Source organism: Lissotriton helveticus, chromosome 10 (genome assembly GCF_964261635.1).
Source record: "Lissotriton helveticus chromosome 10, aLisHel1.1, whole genome shotgun sequence".
Taxonomy (NCBI): Eukaryota; Metazoa; Chordata; class Amphibia; order Caudata; family Salamandridae; genus Lissotriton; species Lissotriton helveticus.
Window position 1 is genome coordinate 386,897,664 of NC_136071.1, and position 16,693 is coordinate 386,914,356.

Here is a 16,693-nt window from a genome sequence, read left to right on the forward strand (position 1 = left end):
ATAAGGTACCACGAAAGAAAAAACGGACTCCCGAAAATAAACGTGGATGGAACTATCATATCTGTGAATACCCCGAGGAGTTAGAAACAACCAAAAATGCAAAGAAAGGTGTAATGTGACATGGGAACAACAAATCAGATAGGGATAGGGATAAGCACCGGTAAGGTGCGTGAACTTACATAACATATGAACTCAAAAAATGGCGGCCATCTTAGAGTGGGTTCAGAATCGTATACGTACACAGTGGTAGCATAGTACACATAACAAAGGATGAATCAAAAGATGACAAGGGTATAGGTAATTAGAAGGTAAAAGGGAGCAAGGTAGGAAACCAAACTATAATAAATGAAAAATACCTGGTACTTAAGAAAAATGCAAGAATGTGATAAAAATGAGTAAAAAAATGAAAGACAAAGGAAATAAAATCGGATATACCTTAGGCGAGGATTTACAATGTGACAACAAATTAAACTTGGGAAAAGGTGGCAATAGGAAAAGTAAAGACAAGAAAAGACAGAATAAAGACATATAATTTCAGACGGAGAACAATTAAGCTAAAGTGAATTTGAGACAACAAATCTCTATAAGAAACAACTAAATTCAAGTCTTTCATTGAGCCCCTTGGGCTGGCAGGCATCCAGTCTTTTAATCCACACTGTCTCCCTTTGGAGTAGTAGTTTCTTGTTGTCAACGCCTACTTTCAGTGGGACAACCTCCAAAACGAGGAACTTCAGTTGGCTCACGTTATGCTGGTGTGTGATAAAGTGAGCGGCTAGTGGGGCTTTGGTTGATTTGTTCCTGATAGTACTCTTATGTTCGGTTAAGCGAACTTTAATCTTTCGTTCAGTTTTGCCTACATAAGGCAGTCCACAAGGACATTTGAGTAGGTATACCAGATTCATAGAATCACAGGTGGCGTTGGTTCTCAGTTTGATGGCTTTTCCTGACGATGGATGGTTAAAGGTGTTACCCGGAATTATATTGTGGCAATGGCTGCAATTGTGGCACGGTATGGTGCCACAGTAGTTGGTGGGAGTTTCAATGGGTTTGGTCTCAAGAATATTTTTGGAACAACCCGAAATTCACGGAACGATGGTACGCCATCCTTAACCGTTGTTCACTGGATTTAATTCTTCTGATTGTAGAGGAACTTTCAAAAGTCATCGATGATCTTGACAAGGAAATAGCACACATTTCACGCAACCTGGAAAACAACATGACCAAAGAAGACCTCGACAAAGCTCTTGCTGACATCAATGTACAATTGGATAAGTACACGAAAGAGATAAATGATAGGAAAATCAGAAAATACAGACGCGACACAATGGACTATAAACTTGGCGAGGTGTATAGTTGGGCAGAAGTTTATGCCCAACGTAGACAACAAAGACCATATAATAACCCGTCCTCGGATGAAGGAAGCTCCACAGATGGTTCTACCTCTCAAAGAGGAAATACTAACTATAGTCGACCACCCAGAAACATGGCACCATCGAAAACACCTGTGAATGTTCCTCCAACTGCAGCTTCTACTTCTGGTGTTTCTTTTTTAGATGTAGGCCAAACTGCCAACGTCGAACCAGGCGGGGCAGAAACTCCAAGAGAAACAACAACCACCTCAATCGCTCAAGGCACCAGGAGCAAAAAACCCTAGTGATCAATATCTCTAAAACCAACCTATCTCAACTACAATTGTCTACCTTGGAACGTGGGACTTCTTTTGTTCCCACCTATAACCCAACCGAATTGGAAACTGAGATAAGCTTGTATAAGTTTTTGAGAACCTTGAGACTCCGACACTTTTTCTCCAACGTGTGCCCCCCGACTAGTACACCTACTCTACATGCTTGTAAAGGTTTAAGAAGCAGAAGTACATTTGTGGCTCCTGTCAGTCACAAAATACTTGATTCATTTGAAACCATTACTTCGAATTCTATTAGAGAGATCTTCAAAAAACCTCACCCCAAACACAACAACTTCAATCTCAAGGAATCTAGAGCACTCAACCAAATTGTCAACAATCTTGAAATTACGTGCTGTAAAGCTGACAAAGGCGGTGCCCTTGTCGTCATGGACAGTGACTTTTACCATACCAGTGTCAGTGAACATGTCAACGACAAGAACCTATACATAAAATTACCAAATGATCCTACCGGTGTCTTTGCCAATACACTTAAAGTCATTCTGGATAAAGCACTCAGCATGGGAACGATCACAGAAAAAGACCACAAATATTTAATACAACCTCATCCCAAATGTCCAAGCATTCACATGCTTCCCAAAATTCACAAGGATCTAAAAAAGCCTCCTTTTCGTCCGATCGTTTCCACAAAAAACTCTATCCACGAACCCACCGGCAAGTTCATTGATCTATATTTACAAGACATTGTTTCATCCATGTCCACTTACTTGCGTGACACCACTGATTTCTTGAAGCGTCTCCAAGATGTCATCATTGAACCTGACAAAGTACACACTCTGGTAACTATAGACGTATGTGCTCTGTACACATCGATTCCACACAATAGGGGCATGGAAGCCATTGAATCCTTCTTACTACACCATCCCATCGATGACACTTTGAAAATTCTGATACTCGAACTTCTACAGTATACGTTGTATCACAGTTACTTTTCATATAACAACGAGTACTATCTTCAACTCGTTGGAACATCAATGGGAAACTGTGCTGCTCCCAGCTACGCCAACCTGTTCATGCACCGCATGGAACTGGATCACATTCTGAGTCACAACAAATGGGTTAATAACATTCTCACCCTATGGAGGTACATTGATGACATTTTTCTCATTTGGACTGGTCAACCCGATGAAATTTTGGAATTTCTGAAACACATAAACTCTCTGGATGACCACATAAAGTTTACCCACACCATCAGCCCCCATAGTTTGCCGTTCCTGGATGTCCAGGTGACACTACTCAACAACAAACTGATAACCAATCTTTTCGTCAAAACCACAGACAGGAATAACGCTCTGATGTTCACTAGTTGTCATCCGACACCACTCAAAACCCATCTGCCATATTCTCAGCTCCTGAGGGCCAAAAGAATCTGTTCTGAACCAGAAGCCTACGCAAACTCCGAAGAAAAAATACTACAAAAATACAGAGACAGGAAATATCCTGAAGTCACACTGCAAGCAGCCAAAACCCGAGCGGCCACCAAAACTCGGGCAGAACTTCTAAGGACCAACATCAAACTAACCGATGAACAGAGACCAGTTTTCGTTTCTAAATACTCAACCAGAAGCAAGGCCATTAAAAACATCATTCTCAAGAGTTGGGACATGATCCGCTTTGAACCAGACTTCCAGGGCATTTTCAACACCAGACCACTTTTCGCATACCAGAGAGCCAAAAATTTAAAAAATATTCTTGAGACCAAACCCATTGAAACTCCCACCAACTACTGTGGCACCATACCGTGCCACAATTGCAGCCATTGCCACAATATAATTCCGGGTAACACCTTCAACCATCCATCGTCAGGAAAAGCCATCAAACTGAGAACCAACGCCACCTGTGATTCTATGAATCTGGTATACCTACTCAAATGTCCTTGTGGACTGCCTTATGTAGGCAAAACTGAACGAAAGATTAAAGTTCGCTTAACCGAACATAAGAGTACTATCAGGAACAAATCAACCAAAGCCCCACTAGCCGCTCACTTTATCACACACCAGCATAACGTGAGCCAACTGAAGTTCCTCGTTTTGGAGGTTGTCCCACTGAAAGTAGGCGTTGACAACAAGAAACTACTACTCCAAAGGGAGACAGTGTGGATTAAAAGACTGGATGCCTGCCAGCCCAAGGGGCTCAATGAAAGACTTGAATTTAGTTGTTTCTTATAGAGATTTGTTGTCTCAAATTCACTTTAGCTTAATTGTTCTCCGTCTGAAATTATATGTCTTTATTCTGTCTTTTCTTGTCTTTACTTTTCCTATTGCCACCTTTTCCCAAGTTTAATTTGTTGTCACATTGTAAATCCTCGCCTAAGGTATATCCGATTTTATTTCCTTTGTCTTTCATTTTTTTACTCATTTTTATCACATTCTTGCATTTTTCTTAAGTACCAGGTATTTTTCATTTATTATAGTTTGGTTTCCTACCTTGCTCCCTTTTACCTTCTAATTACCTATACCCTTGTCATCTTTTGATTCATCCTTTGTTATGTGTACTATGCTACCACTGTGTACGTATACGATTCTGAACCCACTCTAAGATGGCCGCCATTTTTTGAGTTCATATGTTATGTAAGTTCACGCACCTTACCGGTGCTTATCCCTATCCCTATCTGATTTGTTGTTCCCATGTCACATTACACCTTTCTTTGCATTTTTGGTTGTTTCTAACTCCTCGGGGTATTCACAGATATGATAGTTCCATCCACGTTTATTTTCGGGAGTCCGTTTTTTCTTTCGTGGTACCTTATTTACTTCCGCATTTCTGTTGGTCATTCACAAACCTTCGGCTACACGGCGTTTGGCGCGTCGCGTTTTTCACCCATCGGTAAGCTTCTTTTCCACCTTACTTTCACTCGTAAGTCCGTCTCTGTCACCTGTTACACTCTTTTTTAACTAAACCTCACCAGTCGAATCCTGAGTTTGTGATTGTTATTTATTTCACGCACCTATAAGGGGTCTCGGATCTTTCTGGCACCAGTTCGGGTTCCTTTTTTATCTTAAACACGAGGATTCCTTTTTCTACTCACTTAGACAGCATGATTTCCTACTCTCAATAGAACGATATGGGTCACTTTGCGCACATTTTCCTTGTTCCCCACGGCGTTTTTTTTAGAACTGCATGTTTTCATTTCACCGTCATATTATGTTTATTTAGCTTGTGGCCGCGAGCTCCCCTTCCTGATTTCGATTTATTTACTTACAGATGCATTGCTATCCCCTGACGAAGGGCCTTGCCCGAAATGCATAGGGATTATGCATAGATCCATGGATGTTGTTTAAACGTGTTCTTTAACGTTCAGTTTCACAAAGGAGTCACTATGATGATGTAATATGTGACCCTCCAAATAAATTTCTTCAAGAAAGATTACTTTGACTACGCTTGTTTGAACCACACGAAACGCACTTTGGAAATCATCATTTAGGAGTTTTATCTCCAACCGGAGTGCCCTTGGAAATAGTGCAAGCCCTTCTTGCACTCCTTTGTCTGTTGCACATTTGTTTATTTCCCATTTGTATGTCAATGACCTTAATGGCAAGCTGCCCATTCTTAATTGTAAATACAGCTTTCTAGCTTGGGCCGGACAGATCTTGTCAAGGAATTCCTCCTTCTTATATTCTGTTTTTACATTGAGGAATTCTCTGGTTTGTCTCCCTACAGCCATGCTAACATGCAAGGTCAGCAAGTTATTAGAACTAAACCTTCTAACCAGGTCAGATCTGGCTATAGTCAAGGTAACTGCTTCGGGAGATTCCCATTGTCCAGATACACCAATCTGTACGCAGAGATCCTTGATATGTGAAAGCCAGGGGACCTTTTTTTGCCTCAAAATCGCCCAAACCTCCTTAAATTCTGCACGGTACGGGGCAAGTTCTTGGACTGACCAAAGTCTTCTCCAATAACTTAAAGGTCTCAGGGCAACCTCCTCCTCCACTGGGAACGAACCAAGATCAAATCTAAGTGGCACCAGTGGGGTACTAACAGGTAGGGCAAACAGCTCTCTCATAAATGTGTGTTCGACCCTTACCAGACCTTTTGGTCGACAATGTCCCCATAGTTCCGCCCCATATAGTGCGGCCGCTCTAGCTTGGACCCTGTATATCTCAATAATAGGGCCGGTCGGCTTGTATGTGGATGTTCTAAACCTTTTAGATAGCCCTCCAACAGTCTGCGTCAATTTCAATGTGGATTTGGTTAATTGTGCATCCCATCCCAGGTCTTCCTTGAGAGTAATACCTAGGTAGTAAAACGTCTTTACTCTCTCAAGAGGTATGCCGTTCAGGGTTGGATTTGGCCGCGTTTGCCTAGGTGGACTAAAAATCATAAATTTTGTTTTATCCAAATTGATTTCTAGTCCACTTAGAGCACAGAAGTCGGCAAATCCATCAAGGATACGTTGGATGCCAGTAGCTGTTCGAGACAGCAGTAGAGTGTCATCCGCAAACATTAATGCGGGCACTCTACCTGTGACTAGTTTAGGGGCATCCGTGTCCTTTATGGCTAAAAGGTGTTTAACAAGCCCATTTATATACAGGCAAAAGAGAGTAGGAGCCAGCACGCATCCCTGGCGTACCCCCCTTTGCACTGGGAATCGAGCTGCCAATTCTCCCATTTTTCCACATCTAACCTGGGCAAAGTTTCGTGAGTGTAGCCTGATCAGTACTTCCAGGAAGTACTGGGGCATTCCAAGATCGTGCAGGACTCTCCACAACTTGTCCCTGGGGAACAGATCAAACGCGGCCCGTAGGTCCACGAAGATGAGGTAGAGACTGCCACCCTCCACACTCACTGTTTTCCAAAAGAGCACCTGAAACCGGAAGATCTGGTCAATTGCAGAGGTGCCAGATCTAAAACCAGCTTGTAAGTTACTTAAGAGCTGGTTTTCCTCCTTCCATTGCTGGATCCTATCCAGGAGTATCCTCCCAAAAAGCTTCTGCTGGATATCTATGAGGCTAATGGGCCTGTAATTTGAGGGTTGCAAGGGACAGCCTTTTTTAAAAATGTTATGTTACAGAGTTTTATATAGCGCAACACTTGACCCGAATCGGGTATCAGAGCGCTTTACATAGCACCAGTTGCATTACATGAGGACACATTCATTTAAAAAATAATAATTGTTAGCCACGGGGAGATTAAGTGATTTGCTCAGAATCACAGGATGTTCAGCGTCATTGCCGAGACTCGAACCCAGTTCCCCAGATTCGAGGTCGACTGCCGTAGCCGAAAGTGGTCTTATCTTGGCATGCTCATATGTCTGGACATCTTCGAGACTTACACTGGATATCTATAGAAAAAGTATTGTTTTTGAAAGCCAATATATTTGGTTAAAATCACTTTATGGGCAAGCACCAGTTTATCAAGCAGTTATTTTCTTGGTACTCTGAAAGAAGAACATTACATTCCTCTTCTGCTGCTCACTTCAGAAAATCAAACGTACAGAAAGTATTTATTTTCTATTTCTTTTTTAACGCCCTGGTGGCATTTCCACCTCTCTATAGGAGAATCTTGGTTTTCTCACCTTGTAGTCTGGAAGTTTAGTCATTGAAGGCCATTGTTCTTCTGTCGGTGTCCCCAGCAATGTGGTAAGAGTTATGGAAAATAAATGCGTTCAATTTTGAAAGTGCCACACAAAAAAATCAACGATATTAAAGGGAAGGGGCCTTAATCAACCTGATAATTATAAAGGATATCGGAAGATCCTCTTGAGTTGGTCGTCTACATCATTTCCAGGGAATAGGGGTCTTCCAGCATTGGCCAGTTCTAAATAAAGAGAAAAGGCAAAGAGTCAGGTAAGGAAGGTTGGATGGGAGATGGATATGAAAAAGAGAAATAGGTATTTGATGAAAACCTATGGCAAAGGTTAACAGCCACCTAGATACAGATGATAGACAAGGGACTATGGATAATGCACATCAAACACATGAATGCAAAGGGGAAACGCAGCAGTAGTATGAACTGCTGCCATAAATCAACTACACTGTGTTCATTTTTTTTTAAACTGTGCTAAAGGTGTATACCTTTGCATCTTCTCTGAAGAATGACACATGAGAATGAACTTCTGACCTGACAAACAAAATCAATTTCTACTTACAAATAAATTCCCACATAGAATGCCTCATCATGCAACTATCCGTCCATAGATACAATAAGGTGGCACTCAGTGTCACCACTCACCCTGCGGCATTCAATACCATGATACAGAAAGCTGAGCTCACTCCCACCACTCAGCATGTGGCTCTGACTCCAACCATTCAGCTGAGACACAGGACAAACGCTTATGTAAGGAAAAAGCTCAAAACCTAACCTCGTCACAAATATGAATCTGACATCTATCCAGACCAGTACATCAAATTCCACCTGACACTTCCCACTCTAATGTCACCATGCCTCCATTATGTTCGCAAATGAAGGTGACAAATGTTATTTACTGAATAATTCACTGGTACCTGTTCTATTCAACTTTTCTGGGCCGTACAGTACAGTAATGCCACTTAATGGGGGGGGGGGGGGGGGTGCTGATAAAGCTTGAAGGTGCTGCTAAGGAGAAGTGGGAGGTGGGGCATTGCAGACTAACTAAATAATAATAATTATTATTATTAACGACATCCCAAGAAATATAATGAGGGGCAGACAATGAATAATTGGACAACACACACTTTCAAAGCATTTTGCTCACCCAAAGTCTTGCGTATTCAGACACTATACTTGCACCACACATTGAACGAAACAGACAGGAATCTCAACATTCAATAGAATGGCATACTGATGTCTTGGAAATAACCACAAAGAACCAAAGTTTAACTCCGGTCTTCCCTTTGTCTCTATTCATTTCCTATACTGAGGTTATTTACCCATATCCATACATTACCTGCAAAGATGCATCCTGCGGACCACATGTCTATTGAGGTAGAATAGAGCTTGGCACCAAAAAGCACATCAGGAGGGCGATACCAAAGTGTCACGACCTAGTGACAAAAAACAGAATAGGAGAAGTACAATATTTTCCAGCAATACAGACAAATCCAAACCACAGCTCACAGCTGGGACTTCACATTCACTGCAAGTCCAAATCTGAGGACAACCTGTTTTAATAAAAAAATTAAAAGAACAAAATACAGTAGCCTTTCAACTTGCGCCACCTATGTTACAAATGACGTCAGCACCTTGCCACTTCTTTTTTTTACACTATTCCCAAACTGTACAGATGAGGAATCACTAACATTTGAAAGGGAGGCAGAAGGACATTAGTGGCCCAGAACAGATTAGAGGATTAAATATTGAAGTGGATTAATAGAACACAAATTTGGCTACCTCGATATTGTACACATCATTATGAGGTGCCAGTCACAGCAGTACAGAGTATAATCCTCCCTTTCAGCAAGGCACATAATAAGATTCACTTATATTGATAAGTTCCAAATAACGGCAAGAAAAGTGAGGGAGCATTGGTTAGAAGTTACCCATCAAAGCTAATTAAAATAACAATGTATAACAGTTAGGGGGGTAAACCTCATGTAACATATTTAGCAACATTCTCCGGATAAGCCTAATCTATTTCACTCAGAAGGCAAACATAGTGGAACATGATGAAGAAAAGATGTTTGTCTAGTTAAATCTGGAAAGAAACTTGCATTATGTAATCCTAAATTCCATCATCTGTGTCTACTTGGAAGATCCCAGAACACTTCACCTGCCCCTGGAACAAGCTTTTCTGGGGAAAAAACACCACAGATTGTCTTGACAGATGCTTACCTAAAAGTTGTGTTTTCTTCATAATTAGCAGTAATCCCTGAGCTGTGGAACTGAGTAGTGCCAGATAACCAAGGAAATCAAGTAGCACAGCTAAGGCGAAGTATCTTTCACGGCATACCTACGATGTAAGGCAGTAGTGATTTATGAAAATATGCATTGCTGACAATATGGTTGCTCATTAGATGTCAGCAACCAGTAAGCTTCTGAACTGAGAGGCTCCCTAAAAGGTGTAACCATTTCCTCCTCAGACATCACTTGATGAATCTCAGCCATAAGGGCTAGTAGGTACAACACCTGCAGTACCGAGATCCAAGCTTGAGTGAGACGTATAAGAAACACTGGCCGAATATCTCCTGTCCTCTAAGAAGAAGGAAGTGTTGCACAGAGCACTACCCACTAAAAGTAAGCTTTTGTGAGGAAGTCAAATAGAATTTTTTTTAAATTCTTTTTATTAACACACAACAAAAATAAATACAAATGCATCGGGTGACACTCAATCACTTAACAGCCGATAATACCACTTCCAGTTATAACATACGTTGTTCCGGATTCTGATAGGGATCTGAACGATTCCAACACTACATTGACTTCCTGTACAACTGGGGGAGTACAAATATCTCCTCTATAAGCATTCCAAGCGCCCCAGATTTCCCTCCATTTCCTGGGCCTCCCCCTTGCAACATACACAATCTTTCTCTAAACATGCACCAGTCTAAATCCTCCTTCCATTTTCCTATCTGGGGGGCCTGGCTGGCTCCCCACAGCTGTGCAATATTACGCTTGGCCACTGCACATGCCAATGTAACCCATGTCTTTCCGTGTGCAGTAAGATCTGTCGGCTTCCAAACATTTAGAAGACATCGGCGTGCCTCCACCTCCAATACCACACCCAACACTTCTTGTATCTTATCATGAACTTTGGCCCAATAACACCGTATATCTGGACAATCCCCTAGAATTTGCATGAATGTTCCGGCCTCCCCGCAACCCCTCTGGCACTCTCCATTCGCATGAACACAACAGGGATGGGAGGGTCCAAGGGAATTTTTACCGACCACACACAACTATAGCCCCCTATTAATACAGTTTCTAACAACAAAGAATAGCGGTGGGTCACAAGAACACAAAGACAGACTAACTAAGCAACTGACAAAAGTAAAACTAAAGCCAAAATATACTCCCCAGTAGTATATGGTAACATAACCAAGCTATGATCAACAGGGTACTTCATTCGTGTGAAAAAAATACCCATCAGTAGTCGACCGATGCCGCCCTTTTCATCATATGGGATCCTTCACACCACGAAGGAAAGATGTTTTCACCAATGCTCGAAATGTTGGCAGAAATAGAGCCCAGTGACATATAAAAATTTGTGTAGGCGGTAGGAGACAACTGTTAAGCAGTGCAAAAATAATATGTGTAAAGGTGAAAAAGTGTTATTGGGACTAAAATTAGATAGACAGGAGGCGAAAATATTTTAATCAAGACCTCTCTGCTTCTAAGTCAATAAAAAAGAAGTGCGATTCTAGTAGTTTTAATTAATAGCTACTATTGAATTCTAAACTGGTCAACATGTTTCTGCAGATTTCAAGGACCCCAGTGGTATCCACTGCTTTCTTCAGGACCGGTAACGCTACTGCTTAAAAACAGAGTGCAAAATGTGTGAAAAATATAATGGACATTTATCACCTGGGTATTGTAAATGAAACGTCATTCTCCCAGCAATTTTAGCAGGAGAGAAAAGCCCCACCTCACCTGGCTATGGCGCATGTAGTTGAAGCACCGCTCTCACCGTCGGTACTCCGGGCGTCCCTCTGAGACCTCCCCGAGACGGCCCAGAGGGACGCCCGGAGTACCGACGGTGAGAGCGGTGCTTCAACTACCTGCGCCATAGCCAGGTGAGGTGGGGCTTTTCCCTCCTGCTAAAATTGCTGGGAGAATGACGTTTCACTTACAATACCCAGGTGATAAATTTCCATTATATTTTTCACACATTTTGCACTCTGTTTTTAAGCAGTAGCGTTACCGGTCCTGAAGAAAGCAGTGGATACCACTGGGGTCCTTGAAATCTGCAGAAACATGTTGACCAGTTTAGAATTCAATAGTAGCTATTAATTAAATCTACTAGAATCGCACTTCTTTTTTATTGATCCCATATGATGAAAAGGGCGGCATCGGTCGACTACTGATGGGTATTTTTTTCACACGAATGAAGTACCCTGTTGATCATAGCTTGGTTATGTTACCATATACTACTGGGGAGTATGTTTTGGCTTTAGTTTTCCTTTTGTCAGTTGCTTAGTTAGTCTGTCTTTGAGTTCTTGTGAGCCACCGCTATTCTTTGTTGTTAGAAACTCTCCATTCGCAGCCAAACCAATTCGCACCAGTCTCAATCCCGTTACATAAGAGCGATGAAGGATCTTCAACTGCACCAACCTAAGTCTCATTTGTATCGCTACCACTTTCGGGGAAGTCCTCATCCTCCAATACTAGGCCATCTGCCTCCCACTGTTCCCTGATAGTTACAAGTGGGTCCTCAAAATGATTAATCAGCTTATTATAAATCAAGGAAATCGTTTTGGTCGGGAGATGACCATCAAGCACCCGGTCCTCCAACGGAGAGGCATCCGGGGGTGTAGCTCCACGGGGGATATTGGCCAGCAACGCATGACATATCTGCAGATACCGATACTGCTCGCTTTCCTGCAGTTGATGTCGTCCCTGCAGAACCTCGAATGAAAGGATCCCGTCTTTTCCCCAAATATCTTTGATCTGTGAGATCCCAAAGAGATCCCACTTGTCAAACCCTTTCGTCTTCCACAGACCTCCCAAACGATCCGAGTTCCATAGCGGCGTGGCCATAGTTAATTTCCCATCCCATTTAAGGGACCTGGTAGCCTCATGTCACACTCGTACTGCAATCGCCGCCGGCCCGACCAGGGGAACCCGCCCCCTGCCGGCGTAAAGAGCTCTAGTATAGTCCCCCCCGGCATCTGTCCACGGTCCATCGCGTATCCTGGGTCCAATGGTGATCCATAGATAGCCTGATTGCCGCCAGTTGGGACGCCCAGTAGTACTTCTGAATGTCGGGCAGGCCAATCCCCCCATCATACCAGGGGAGCGTAAGTTTGGTAAACGCGATCCGTGGCCTGCCATCCCAGAGAAGCTGTCTCTGCAGGGACTCGATTTCCTTAAAATATGCGGGGGGCACCGGGTCCAAGGTGTTTTGAAGTGCGTACAGGAAACGGGGAAGGGCCATTATTTTAAATAGGACAGCGCTTCCCAGCAGGGAGAGCGGCAGAGACTTCCATCTCCCACATCCCTCCGGAGTCTAGCCAATGGGGGCACCAGATTGGAAGCATACCGTAGCTTGGGGTCCATTGACACATATATACCCAGATAACGGAACCCCACCACCTCCAACCTCACCGGGCAGTTTGCGGGAACCTCCGGGGGATCACCACTCAAAACAAAAAAACGGACTTCGACCAATTAATGGCAAAGCCGGAATATCTCCCGAATATAGCCAATACATCCATAAGTGCAATCAATGAGTTTCGGGGGGCGGTCAGGTACACAAAGATGTCATCTGCGTACAACAATATTTTATCTTCCCATTCCGACGTCCACCTCAACCCTCTAATCGACCTGTCCCATCGGACCCACGTGGCGAGAGGCTCGAGCGCCAGTGCAAACAACAGCGGGGACAGAGGACAACCCTGTTTAGTGCCCCTCCCCAAAGGGAAGTCTGCAGACATGTGATTATTCACCACCACTCTGGCAAGAGGACCGGAATACAGAAGACGGACCCAGTTGACAAACTGCGGTCCAATGCCCACCTTACCCAGGACAGCAAAGAGAAAAGCCACTCAACCCTATCGAAGGCTATGGTTGCATCTAACGACAACAGGACAGCCGGTTCATGAATTTTAGAAGCACCACCCAGGATCCCATGCAACCTACGTATATTAAGAGCGGTATTACGGCGCGGCATAAAGCCAGACTGATCCGGATGAATCAGCGTTGTGATGACTTTTACCAGGCGTGTCGCCAGTAGCTTAGCCAACACCTTGGGTTCGGCGTTCAAAAGTGAGATCGGCCGATAAGAGGAACACTCTACCCTCGGTTTGCCCTCCTTGTGTATTACTATGATATTAGCTACTCTCTGATCATACGGGAGCTGACCCTCTTCTCTACTCTCAAGAAACAATTCTCTGAGAAATGGAGCCAGCTTGTTGGCGTGTACCTTAAATAGTTCAATGGGGAGCCCGTTCGGGCCAGTGGCCTTCCCAAAGAGGACCCCCCTGATGGACTCCGCTACCTCTTTGTTTGTATAAGGGGAGTCCAGGTAGTCCCTATCGCCATCCGAGAGTGCGGGCATCAGGATATCGCGTACCATGTCCACATTGCCAGTTTCGGTGTAGCCTCCCTCCGCTGTGTATACTGCCTTATAATATCTGGCAAATTCCTCCACTATTTGTTGTGGATCTATAGTTTTACCCGAGCCTACCGTCACTAACTCCGGCACAAGGCGTGACGCCCACGCCCTCTTTTCCAGCCAGGCAATCAACTTCCCGGCCTTGTCGCCATGCTCGTATATCCTACTCTGAGCAGCTGCATGCTGCGCCTTCGCCCTATCTCTGGCCAGGCTCCTGTATTGATCCCTAAGAAGTCAGAGGCTGTGCATTCCCGCCTAGGTGGCGTCCACAGACACCTCCCTTTCCAAGTCCAGCTCTTTCTGATCGACCTCCACCGGACTCTTCTTCTTTTTCCCAGCGACGATGGATAACACTTCCCCTCTAATGACAGTCTTGTATGCTTCCCACAGGGAGCATTTGGAGTTCGCTGTGCCCACGTTATCCTGGAAGTATCCATCTGTAACTCACACAATCTCCTTCCTGGTGTCAGGGTCTCTCAGTCGCCAAGCACTAATCGGCGTCACTCTAGCTACATCCCTCTGACCCAACTCAACTCCAAGCCAGACTGGCGAGTGGTCTGAGATGCCTCTAGCTAAATTTCGCACGTCGTGGATCCATGCCGCTTGCGACGCCGGCACCAAGATATAGTCTATCCTTGAGAGAGAGTTATGCGCAGCTGAGGCGTGTGTATATTGATGTTCGCCAGGGTTTCTCAGTCTCCACCCATCCACCAATCCCGTGGTCTCCACAAAATCCGGTAACCACCTACGGGACGGTAACAAGACCCGAGCAGGGTGTCTATCCGCTTCCCCATTCATCACAGCATTAAAATCGTGCTCCACAATCAATAGCCCAACAGGCAATGTCAAAAAAAATGTGCACCGTTCCTTTGTGGAAAAGTAAAATTTGCCATGTTGTATGTGCCTACGTGTTCCCCATCTTATGTTATATGTGCATGATTGATATGCATGTATTCCCCTCTGATCGATTAAAGACGCAATTACAGTTGTGTCCATCTCTAGTATGCCAGTTTCCAGTTATCGTGAATACAACGAATATTAGGCCTATGTAAAGCTACGTTGCCACGTTTTTCAGTGTGCACGTTAATTCATTGAATTGTCCCCGTTTCTAGGCCTCAAAAGGGCCCGGACTCAGATTCAGCTCCTGTCTCCTGAACCCTCTCCGAGGAGCGATACAGCCCCCACCTGTATCCCTGACCCTTCACTTACTTTCATGCCTCGCAGTGCCCGGCTCGGCCTGGCTCTGCCTCCGAGTCTGCCAAGAGTATGTTATGATTCTAGTTATCAGTCCACCCCTCCTTCTCTGCATTCCTAAGCTACTGAATCGCATCAATAGTTTCCGTCATGGTCTAGCCTTTATGTCTCCATGTAAGAGAAATACTGTATTAATATTCATAGAATATTCCTCACACACGCACTACATATAGAATTATGCATGCACCAGTCTTAAAGTCTATTAGCCTTTGCCCCGATAACTCTTGGATTCTATCAACATGTTCTCTAAACACTAGATACTAGATATGCCTAGGTACATGTCGCTCTGACCCTCCAGACTTTCGTCTCCTCTTCTAGCGCAGAAGTCATAGCCCCCCAGTTCTCCCTAGTAACACGTCATTGTCAGTTTGCGCGCACCACTAGGTTAGAGGTCCCAGCTGCTCAGGTAGCCCCCTCCATGTTTCCGCCCCGTTTATGACATATTCTGTTACGTTTGCATCACATGTCTATGTATACGCCCTGTACACGCCTTCTTGTTACATCATTTCTGCCCTTATCTTTCGCGACTGCTACAAACTCCGCCTACTGCTACGCCTACTGTATTGAATACAATGTATTTGTTTAACTATAAATATTGTGCACTGTTATTAAAGTTTGCTAGCCATTCCCAGATCCTGCCCCGGCAGCTGTCGGGCCCTGCCATCCTATTCCCGTACAGGCTGTCCTGTTCCTGTCCTTTTATGCTTAATTAAAGCCTGTATACTCTAGCTACCTCGTATCTTGACTCTTATTTATTGAGCTATCTGTTTATATTGTATCCAGTCAAAAATAGAACCGGTAATTAATTATTTATTTACCACATAATGGCGCCCGAACAGGTACTTGCCCTTTCCCCACGCGCCGGAGAAGCCACGCAGGCCCCCTGATCCTCTGCAGCCGTGACGGAACCATACCGTGCACGTGCAGATATTTCTGCTTCAAGTATCCCTCAGGCCCACGGAGGAGACGGAGGTTGCGGTCCAGCGTCCAGACGAGGCGGTGGAGGAACGCGGCGAGTCCCGACCAGAGCCCAAGCCGAGAGTCCAAGGTCCGAGGTATCCGGAGGCCCACCTGTAACTGAAGTCCGAAGTTCGTCCGTCCGTCGTCGTAGCAGTCCAGTCCAGTCCGAGGCCGTCCGTTCTTGCTGCCCGGTGAGTACCGTTGCTGGGGTAGTATCTAGACAGGGTCAATTAATTTGTCTCTGGTCCGTGGGTTTGGGTACACAGATCCAACACGAAGTGTCCACTTAGGTGGATGCGGGTCCTGACGTGTCTCTTTATGAGACCGGTAAGTTTCGTACTGTTTCAGCAGTGCATCTAGTAATTCTAGTCAGTTCTGTTCTCGAGAAATTCATGTGTTCTGTTCTCAGTATTTCAGGTAGTATTCTGTCCGAACTGTTATTTTAAATGTTATTTCATGTGTTTTCAATGTCGTGGTATGAGTGATTTGTTTTCTTAAAGTTATTATTGTGTTTATCGTGTATTGTATTTGTGTCCAGACTCTAGCCTAGTTATGCCTCTGTTCTCTAAGTTACGTCAGTTAAAAAC

General features: G+C 44.2%; 1 protein-coding gene across 1 annotated transcript in view; it reads right to left on the bottom strand.

Annotated features, from left to right (window-relative positions):
* The window catches only part of CDK5 (cyclin dependent kinase 5), a 428,946-nt gene that overhangs the window by 113,531 nt on the left and 298,722 nt on the right, over positions 1-16,693 (bottom strand). The window contains exons 8-10 of the mRNA XM_078662795.1: positions 8,571-8,667; positions 7,393-7,462; positions 7,221-7,281 (exon numbers count right to left, since the gene is read on the bottom strand). Of these exons, the coding sequence (XP_078518921.1) occupies positions 7,221-7,281; positions 7,393-7,462; positions 8,571-8,667 (228 nt within the window). The remainder of the gene's footprint in view (positions 1-7,220; positions 7,282-7,392; positions 7,463-8,570; positions 8,668-16,693) is intronic.